General features: G+C 38.6%; 1 protein-coding gene across 1 annotated transcript; it reads left to right on the forward strand.

The window, feature by feature from the left end:
• Positions 1 to 6,738: 6,738 nt before the first annotated feature.
• LOC109213391 (defensin-like protein 1) lies at positions 6,739 to 8,108 on the forward strand. The gene is made up of 2 exons (XM_019377183.1): positions 6,739 to 6,823; positions 7,655 to 8,108. The coding sequence occupies exons 1-2, from the start codon at positions 6,763 to 6,765 to the stop codon at positions 7,858 to 7,860; spliced, it is 267 nt and encodes an 88-aa protein (XP_019232728.1). The 5' UTR covers positions 6,739 to 6,762; the 3' UTR covers positions 7,861 to 8,108.
• Positions 8,109 to 10,780: the final 2,672 nt, after the last annotated feature.

The raw sequence follows: 10,780 nt of genomic DNA on the forward strand, positions 1-10,780 counted from the left end.
GTATGGGCAGTCTTGCATTTATTCTTATTAGGGAGAGACTTCTGGTAGTTGATGTTCAGGCTTTGGCCAACCAGTTCGTGAGATTGGATATTTCGGAGCCTAGTCGGGTTCTAGCTTGTGTGGTTTCTCGGTTTTCCTTATTTGATCGCATCAGAGAGCGTCAGTATGATGATCCTCATATGCTTTTCCTCAAGGACAGAGTTCATCATTATGATACCAGAGATGTGACCATTGGAGATGATAGGGTGTTGGGGATGCAGGACCGGATATATGTGCCGAATGTAGATGGGCTACGGGAGTTGATTCTTGAGGAGGCCCATAACTCGCGGTATTCCATTCATCCGGGTGCCGCGAAGATGTACCAGGATTTGAGACAGCACTATTGGTGGAGGAGAATGAAGAAAGACATAGTTGGGTTTCTAGCTCGGTGTCTCAACTGTCAGCAGTTGAAATATGAGCATCAGAGACCGGGCGGTTTGCTTCAGAAGATAGAGATTTCAGAGTGGAAGTGGGAGCGGATCACATGGATTTCGTAGTTAGGCTCCCATGGGCTTCGAGGAAGATCGATGCTATTTGGTGATTGTGGATCGGCTGGCCAAGTCCGCGCACTTCATTCCTGTGAGTACTACCTATTCTTTAGACCGGTTGGCTGAGATTTACATCAGAGAGATTGTTCGCCTGCGGGTGTGCTAGTTTCCATCATTTCAGATAGAGACACACAGTTTACATCGCAGTTTTGGAGAGACGTACAACGAGAGTTGGGCACTAAGGTTGAGTTGAGCACATCATTTCACCCTCAGAGGGACGGACAGTCCGAGCGTACCATTCAGATATTAGAGGACATGTTGCATGCTTGTGTCATTGATTTAAGGGGTTCATGGGACCAGATTCTGCCACTCGCGGAGTTTGCTTACAACAACAGTTATCAGTCGAGTATTCATATGGCTTCCTATGAGGCTTTATATGGGAGGCGGTGTAGATCTCCGGTAGGTTGGTTTGAGCCGGGTGAGGCTAGGCTTTTGGGTATAGACTTGGTTCAGGATGCATTAGACAAGGTGAAATTTATCCAGGAGCGGCTTCGCACGGCGCAATCGAGACAGAAGAGTTATGCTGACAGAAAGGTCCGTGATGTGTCTTACATGGTTGGGGAGAAGGTTTTGCTGAAGGTTTCACCCATGAAGGGTGTTATGATATTTGGGAAGAAGGGCAAGTTGAGCCCTCGGTTTATTGGGTCGTTTGAAGTGCATATTGGAGAGGTGACCTATGAGCTTGCTTTGCCACCTAGCTTATCGAGTGTGCATCCAGTATTTCATGTCTCTATGCTTCGAAAGTATATCGGCGATCCGTCTCGTGTTTTGAATTTCAACACGGTTCAATTGGATGGTGATTTGACTTATAATGTAGAGCCGGCGGCTATTTTGGAGCGGCGGGTTCGAAAGTTGAGGTCAAAGGATATAGCTTCGGTGAAAGTGCAGTGGAGAGGTCAGCCCGTGGAGGAGGCTACTTAGGAGACCGAGCGGGAGATGCGGAAGTGAAATCCACACCTATTTGAGGCTCCAGCTATGTTTCTAGACCCGTTCGAGGACGAAAGTTTATTTAAGAGGGGGACGATGTAACGACCGGGCCGGTCATTTTGAGAGTGATAGCCCCGCTCCCCCATTTCCTGCTTTTTTTTGTGTTCTATAGCTGTATTATGATTAACCGTGTTAGTTGGTTCGGGTCCGGAGTGGTCTTGGAGTTAACTGAGACACTTAGTCTCTTAATTGGAAGTTAAGTTGGAAATGTTTACCGGATGTTGTCTTATGTGTAAACGATCTCGGAATTGAATTTTGATAGTTCCATTAGCTCTGTTAGGTGACTTTGGACTTAGGAGCGCATCCGGATTGTGTTTTGGAGGTCTGTAGTAGAATTAGGCTTGAAATTCCGAAAGTTCGAAATTTGGAAAGTTTGACCGGGAGTGGACTTTTTGATATGGGGTCGGATTGGATTTCCGGAAGTTGGACTAGGTCCATGGTGTCAATTAGGGCTTTTGTGCAAAATTTGAGGTAAATCAGACTTGATTTGATAGGTTTTGACGTCATTTGTAGAATTCGAAAATTTCGAAGTTCATTAGGCTTGAATCTGTGTTAATTCATGTTTTTAATGTTGTTGGAGGTGATTTGAAGATTCGGCTAAGTTTATATGATGTTATGGGATGTGTTGGCATGTTTGGTTGAGGTCTCGAGGGCCTCGGGTGAGTTTCGGGTGGTTAACGGATCATTTTTGGCATTAGTGAGTTAGCTGATGTGCTGCTGTATTTTTGTTCTGGTTTCCTCTTACGCATTCGCGAGAGGAGCCTCACGTTTGCGAAGAGTGTTTTCTGAGTTGGTGAATTTTGTTTTACACGTTCACGAAGGAGAGGCCGCGAACGCGAAGGGTAGGGTAGTGTGTGCATCGCGAACTCGTGAGTGGTGTCGCGTTCGCAAAGAAGAGAAGAGGCAACTGGGGACCCCATTCGTTTGTCTACGCATTCGCGAAGGGGGAGGTCGCGTTCGCGATGAGAGGGGCAGTAGAGGTTCGCGTTCGCAAGTGGTTGATCGCATTCGTGTATAGGGATTTCTAGTCAGTGGCAATTTGTGCTTCGCGAAGGCGAGGTGCTTCCGCGTTCGCGAAGGAGGCATACCTGGGCAGAATAAATGATTCAAAAACGAGGGTTTTGAGTTCATATAACAAAGTTGAATTGGGAGCTCGGTAGAAGGAGATTTTTGGAGAGATTCTTCCGTGGGTGTTTGGGGTAAGTGATTCCTATCTAATTTTTGTCAAATTCCACGATTTTGTCTTTAATTCCACCATTTAATTTGTGATTTGGGATGGAAAATTGGGGAAAAAGAGGAAAAATTCTTGATATGGAATTTTGAGGTTATGAATGGGATTTTGTTATTGAATTTGAGTAAATTTGGTATGGTTAGACTCGTGAGTGAATGGGCTTTCGGGTTTTGTAACTTTTGTCGCATTTCGAGACGTGGGCCTGGGGGCCGGGTTTGAACCGATTTTCTTTTTGTGGCTATAATTTGGTATTTTTCTTGTGGAATTGATTCCTTTAGCCTATATTGATCGTATTGTATTACTTGTGGCTAGATTCGGGACGTTTGGAGGCCGATTTGAGAGGCAGAGGCATTTCGGAGTAGAGATTTGCTCGATTTGAGGTAAGTAACGCTTTCAAACTTGGTTCTGAGGGTTCGAAACCCTGAATTATGTGTTATGTGATTAGTATTGAGGTGACGCACATGCCAAGTGATGGGCGTGCGGGCGTGCACCGTGAGAATTGTGACCTGGTTGATTACATGGCACTGTATAGTGACTCTATCTTGTTGATATCTGTGTTTCATCTCACTGATTTCGTTGATATTCTGTACTCTGTCTCAGTTATTTATTAATACATCATATCATTGTTCCGGGTTAGTTTTATGATATTGTGAGCCTATGGGTGAGACTGAAGAGATTGTTGACTGAGTGCGGCCAAGAGCTTGATTATGAGTGATAGTTATGGGATCGGGCTGCACGCCGCAGCGGTTATATTGATGTTATGATAGTGCTTCGGCTGTAGGAGCCCTACAGGAGTCTGTAACACACCCCCAGTGAGCGCGATTGATATTATTTAGGGATGGATCTTTCCTTGACATGGATCTTGTCCGAAGTACTTGATACCTGGAGATAGATCTTCTTCATAGGGCTAGATTGGCCTTCCTCGGTACTGGGTGACTTATAGTCAGTGATGTATATGTTCTGGCAAGGATCTTCCCTGGGCCATATACAGTACCCCGAGTGGTGGAGCATTTGAGAGAGTGAGCACTTGAGGTTGACCGCGTGGTGCAACACATATAGCATATGCATTGGCATGTAGATGTAACAGAGTTATATTCTTTATATTGTTCATATATACATTACTTTACTGTTTGAGCTGTTTAACAAATTTGAAAGCATGCCTACGTTTCTCCACAGTTATTTCTGTTTTATCTGCACTGGTTGAGTTTGTCACTACCTTTATGTCCAAAGTTTGGACTCATTACTTACTAAGTTGGTGTACTCACATTACTCCCTACACCTCATGTGCAGATCCAGGCGACTCTATTCACGCCCGGCGGTTGCTGATTGAGGCCTCAGCGTTAGGAGACTATCAAGGTAGTTGCACCGCGTTCGCAGGCCTTGACCCTCTTCCTTTTTCATCAGTTGTATTTTCAGTTATTTCTTTAGACACTGTAGTGGACTGTATTCTGAATAGACGCTTATGTACTCAGTGACACCCCGATTTTGGGCTGGATTGTATTACACTTCGGGATTTAATATGTTTCCAAAAAAAAAAGATTTCTTTAATGTTAATTGCTTCTGTCATGATTTTAAAGTTATTTTACTATGTTGGGTTGTTGAGTTGAGGCTGGCCTAGTTCCACGAGAGGCACCATCATGACGGTAGATTTTGGGTCGTGACAGTTCTGCAGCTGTGCTATTGCCGCTTGTTGAGCCTGTTACATTTCGAAAATCAATCGTAGGCTCACTGTCACCTTCACCTTCGGGTGATTCTCGAGCCGTTGGCCGGGGTCCCCTGCGAATACTATTTTCGGGATCAGTTGGCAAATTGATGTTGATGGCCACCTGCGAGTTAGCATCAATCGGGGCGACGACTGGGGCATCATTGGGATCGGCATGAAGTACATCATTATTGGGCACTACATTGTTATTTTCGCCGTGATGGTCTGACTCTACGTCAACGTTCAAGTGAGCAGATTGAGAGTTTGACATTCTTAGGCTGACCAGCAATTCAAGATTTCTAAGAACAAGCGTAAAATAGTGTGTGTTATGAAAATTCATATCAAATCACCACTATTATACATAGCCTCACGGTGGGCCAAACTGTTTACCCCAAAAATAAGTGATAATTAAATTTGTACGCGGTGTAAAGGATACGTGGCTTAATTCAATACAAATAAAAGGAATAACAGATAGATGAACTAAAGACAAAACAAATGATCAAACCTATTGTAATGTAATGACTAATCCCGATCTTAGATTGAATAGTGAAACTCATCCTCGGTTGGACCCTCGGTACAAGCTCGGTCGTGAGTGGAGAAAAGAACTAGTGAGTAACGCCTTGAACAGTAGCTAGAAGAAAAAAATAAATTTTAATTGCTTTGAATTGCGTGTTACAATGCATCAGACTAAAGAAAAGCTTCCCCTTTATATAGTAAGAGAATTTTAGTCATAGTACAAGTCTAAAAAGGGTAAAAATCTTCTTCTTTCGATAATTGTTGATCTATAATTGATACTGAACGGGATTCACACCGTAATTTCCGGTTGAGGGCGAATATTACGCCCCCTATCCGTCGTGCATAACCGTACACCGCATTTTTCGAGGTCAAGAAACTATACTCGGTTCGGGGTTCGTCGCTCTACCGTGTTAGATCTCCAATATGTCTCGATTGATGGGCATGTTTGACATATGGATAGCATTCTTAATTGTTGTAGTGCATTGTACTGGCGTATATGGTCTTGTTCAGACCACTATTATAAATCAACTGGAAAAATCTTATCTATATTTAATTAAGACACGAAAGAATGTAAACTTATAGGATAAACAAACAAACAAAAAAACCTGATATGCTCTAAAGAAAACGTTATAACCTTAGCTTGACGTTGTATAATTTATCATGACATTTAACTATATCTAAATGACGGTTCAGTTGAATCCCCATTTCAATGAAATGGTACATAATTTCAAATTAAATAGCAAATAGGATAAGATCAACACGGTTAATGTAAAAATAAAAAATTAAAATGACAAGGAGTTTAATTTTGACATAGTCAATGAGTTAGACTTGATATTTTGCCGTAACCCAAAGAAAGCTTCTTGAACTCCTTGAGTCGATGAAACATCATTTGATATGTAATACTACAATGTATATATCAATTGAAAATTACCAGTGACACATGTCTTGCGTTAATGCACTGACAAATTCCTCTGAGCGTATTATCATGTTATTTAAAAGTTTAAACGGTTAGCAAAAATACATTTTATGATCTATTTAATTATATTTCAACACGCCTCTTTACATGCTAGTCGATTTTATTTCATGGATCAAGCACCTGAAAGTCTTTTTCAATTAGTTGATGGTGAAACTTAAATGCATGACCTATATATGCCTGCTCTGACACCACAACGATAGCTCTGAACATCTCAAACTATTAAAAAGAGATCAAATTTTTATTTTGAACACTCACAAACAATATAATCTACTTGATGAAATACTATTTATAATTATTTTTTTAATATGGTATGTCCAGGTTATCTTACATGCAACTCGACTATAAGTTTAAAACTGCTATCTCCTCCCAATATAGATAATGATAACTCTCTACCTATTAATTAGGAAAATGGAAAAAAAAAAATCTCTATATTTTTTTTTTTTTTTTTTTGGGATCTCCTTTGGAATGTCAAAATAGGTTTTTGCAAATTCTTACTTTGATTATGCTTATTTGTGTGCCAATTCCATACTTGTCTCTTTATCAATTCAAAGTCTTCAATTAAAGAAATGTTACTTGTGCATGACTTACTCTTTGTACTTGATAGTGTACTTTCAATACCCATTATAAGTACGCCAACATCGATCCAACGTAATATTTGAACAAATCAAAGGGAATTAAGTTGACAATATGAGTTTCCAATGCTATAAATACCACCATTTCAACTGTTTGTTTCCTCAACAAGAATCTAAAAGAAATAACAGCTATGGCCAAGTACACAACTTTTCTTGCTCTCCTCTTTTGCCTCCTCCTTGTTGCTGCAAATGGTGAGTCAAGAATTTAAGCCAGAACTAACTGATAACGTAAAGGATTGTCATTAGGATCTTGACAAAATTTTGGATCAATATAATGGCAGAATTCTTTGACCTTTTCCTTAATTTTTCACTTATTTAGTTATTATTTTCTTATTTTGTTCTGTTCATTTTTCTTTCTTTTATTGCTTTCATATTTTTATTTATTTACTTTAAATTCTTGGATATCTCAATCTTTATGTTTCACTAACCACCACGCATTACATGTAAAAATATTCATCATTGTTGGTATTTATTACATAATGATCCAAGTTATTGTAATATTTCTTTTCATAACAACTAGAAGTGTTGAAATATGTAGTTCCAACTTTTCCTCTAGTCTAAGAGGTAACGGAATGCTAAGATGTAGCCGTTTTCCAATATTATTTTGTCCTTTGAAAGTTATTACTATTATCTCTCATCATCACATTATTTTTGAGTTCCAAAACCAATATAAATATCCAAAAAATTACATACATATGACATTTGTTTTGAGTGGTCTTGAAATTTGGACCTCCGCTTGCCCGGCCATGAATAAAACTTCAAGGTTAAAAGTGTTGCCTATGAGGCAAGTGAGGCAACATTTACTATATATGAAGTTCTACTCATGGGGCTAGCGAGGATAGAAATTTAAAACTATCCACTTTGAGGGGTATTGTGTACTTCAGCCATAAATATCGCCAAATTGTAGACTTGACAAAAAATCTCTAAATAGCATATTAGGTCGCTCAGGAATGATATTATTTTATATTTGCACACATTTAACTTCAAAATTATTATTTTATTCTTATCTATATGATTTTGTAGCCATACAAATACAAACGAAAGAAGCAAAATACTGCTGGAAGAAAAGTCACAAGTGGCATGGGCCTTGCCACTACTCTTACAAATGTAGCCACCACTGCAAACACTGGTTTGGAGCTGAATATGGTATCTGCAAGAAGTACAAATGGGGTGATCACAAACATCACTGGGCAAAATATGCTTGCTACTGCTACTCTCCTTGCCATTAATCATGAGGAAATCAAAGCCCCAATTCTATTTATCCATGTGTATTAAATAATAAAGGATAGCCAAGAAGTTGGGGTTTTTTTGTGTGTGTAACAATGTAATAAAGTTGAGTTAAGGCTGTAGCCTGACCCGCTATTGTGTTGCTTCTATGCTTTTCTATAGTGTTATTGTGAACTATTTTATTGTGCTGAATAAACATTTGTTGTATGCTTTTTTATTAGTGTTAATGTGAAATATAGTATTCTGCTGACTAAATTGTTATTTGTTGTGTCAAGTGTTACGTTTTTTAATAAAGGAGTGTGAATGGGAAATAGAAGAGGCACCTGTTGGATTGCACCTCTTCATCTCACCCTTTTATAAGGGTGTGAATGAGAAATAGAAGAGGCACCTCTTGGTTTACACCTCTTCATCTCACCCTTTCATTGTTTATAAATAGAGAGGCTTAGCCTCGTTTTCCACCACTGAAAAATCTGAAATTTCTCCCCTCTCTTTTCTGTATTATTGCATTATTTTCAAATATACATAAGTGTCAAGTGTGATTTGCTCCGTCTGTTGAGTTTGCTGAAATTCTGTAATTTCGATTGCCAGTATTACAGAATAGTTATTTCGTTCTATCCTGAAAGGAATTAATCCAAAACCTTGGGCAACAGTGAGGGGATTAAATTCCTTAAGGACACACAACCAACTTGTGGGCTCGGAATTATTTTTCTGTTTTGTTTATTAAATGCATGTTTCTCCGTTTCTCTGATTTACTGATTTTGAACATAGTAATACCAACATTCTTAAGGAATTTAAGTTATCTTTATGTGTTCTTGGCAAATGGCTGATGAAGAGGAAAACTGGAGCGGAAATTGTTTTGTACTGGGATATAAAACGGTGCAACTGTTGGTCATTGTGGTCAGGCTGTTACATTGTAGAGAAGTTTAACTTCATCAATCATGAGTAGGAATGGCGGCTGTTAAATCTGATACCAACGTTCTACGAGAAATATTATGTAAGTATGGTCTTAGAAAAGGCAAAGGCTACTGCATTATCGGTAGATGGTAATCAACGAACCAAAATACATGTCTTGATAATTAATGGGCAGAAGGAAACCAAATGAATAAACTAAGTCCAGATAAGTTCCAAATTCTTTGGTATTTTGAGTTATGTGGAAGAATTTGAATTTCATAAATTTTGCACTTGTTCATTGGTTTTTTATTTTGGTGTTTTAAGAACTAGTGCATGTATTAATATAATGGTAATTTTATATTAATATCATGGTGATGTCATGCACCGAAAATGTTGGAGTGGACTAATTATTATGGAGAGGTGATGCCTTTTGAAATGCTGAGTACAATACATATTTATTCAACAGAAATGAAGTCAAGATTTGTTTAAGAGAAGGAATAATTCATTGAAGTTGTATTCTCATATTTACGTTGGTTGCTTTAGTAATGCATTAGAGGCTATGAATATTTTATTCATTGAAGTTAATCTTTATACTGATTTCCTGATTTCTTCAATTTTGAAACATCTCTTTGTTTAACCAAAAAATAGAATTTCAGTTAAAACTAGAAATTAAGAGAAAAAATCGGGTTACTGATAATCAGGAGACGAAAAGAATAAAGAATTTAGGAAAATAATAAAGCAGTAAATAAGTTTGTATTTCAATGTAATCTCAATGATCTTTTCTCCTTTTACAAATGCTGAGATCTCCTCCTTTTATAGTTGATTCTTCTAGGAAAAGGTATAATGACTCAGTCTTAAAGAGGCAATTATGAGCATTAAATGACATTAAATGAAACATTACTCAATCATTCCTATTCAATGCTGATTCGCTAACGTATTTGACATTTAATACTGAATTTAGACTCCTTTATGCTATCAGATTCATATCTTCAATTCCTTCTGACCTCCTGGCTTTAATTAAGTTAAACAGACACGAGACTCGTATCATTTGAATAGTATCTCGTGCCTATTTAACTCTCTTCTCTTCGTATCTGATATCGCTCGTGCCTCTCAATTGATCATCATGTTTTGACTATTTGACCAGTCCACGTGTCATGCCACATCACCTTCAATATAAATTCAGTTTTTTCCCAATACAGATAGTCCCCCACTTTCCATTTATTTATCAATTAAATATTTGGGAAGTGGATCTTCATTAAAAAGGGAATTTTTGCCATAATCAATGCTATGACAGTGTTGACGCTTCAATTGTCTCTTCTATTTAATGCACCATATACGTGTCACCTTCTCATTAGTTCTGCGATTTTGCAGCCTTTTTCTAAGGCTTTTTTAACTCCACTATTCACGAAGTGATAGTTGCCTTTATTATAGGCTTTCCATGATTACACTTTTTAATTATCGACGGTTGAGTTTATATATAAACTTGCCCCCTTTTTCCTTTGTCTTCTTCTTCACAAGCTTTTTACCAAATTTCTTGCTATTAACTCTTGTTCACTTCTTCTTCAGTTCATACCTTCTCACTATGTCGTCTTCGAATCCTAACCCTAAAAGAGTCCCAATTCTTGATAGTTTTCCCAATGCTCCTGCTAGATATAGAAGAGGTAGAGGAGGTGTGCTTCGTGGTACAGGGTCGGTTCGTGGTGGTACCTCTGGTTCCATCATTCCTTCTTCTAGTTCCGGCAATATCTGTAGAGGCTCTCTTTCTAACAAATCTTCTTCTAAAGCAAAGAAACTTCTGATTCTAACCAAGAGCCTCTGGTTGAAGAAATTGTTCCAACGGACTTATCCTTCGAACATGACAAAGAATCCCTTCGTGATCAAGTGATTAAATTAGAGAGAGCTGATAAATATCCCTCTTTAATTACTGAACCTTTGATTCAGATTGTTCGAAGAGATTGTCGTTGGAGAGGTGACACCCAAATAGTTATTCCTACTCCACATCAAAGAATATCTTCTTATAGGGTTGGCTTT

Source organism: Nicotiana attenuata, unplaced genomic scaffold, assembly GCF_001879085.1.
Source record: "Nicotiana attenuata strain UT unplaced genomic scaffold, NIATTr2, whole genome shotgun sequence".
Lineage (NCBI taxonomy): Eukaryota > Viridiplantae > Streptophyta > Magnoliopsida > Solanales > Solanaceae > Nicotiana > Nicotiana attenuata.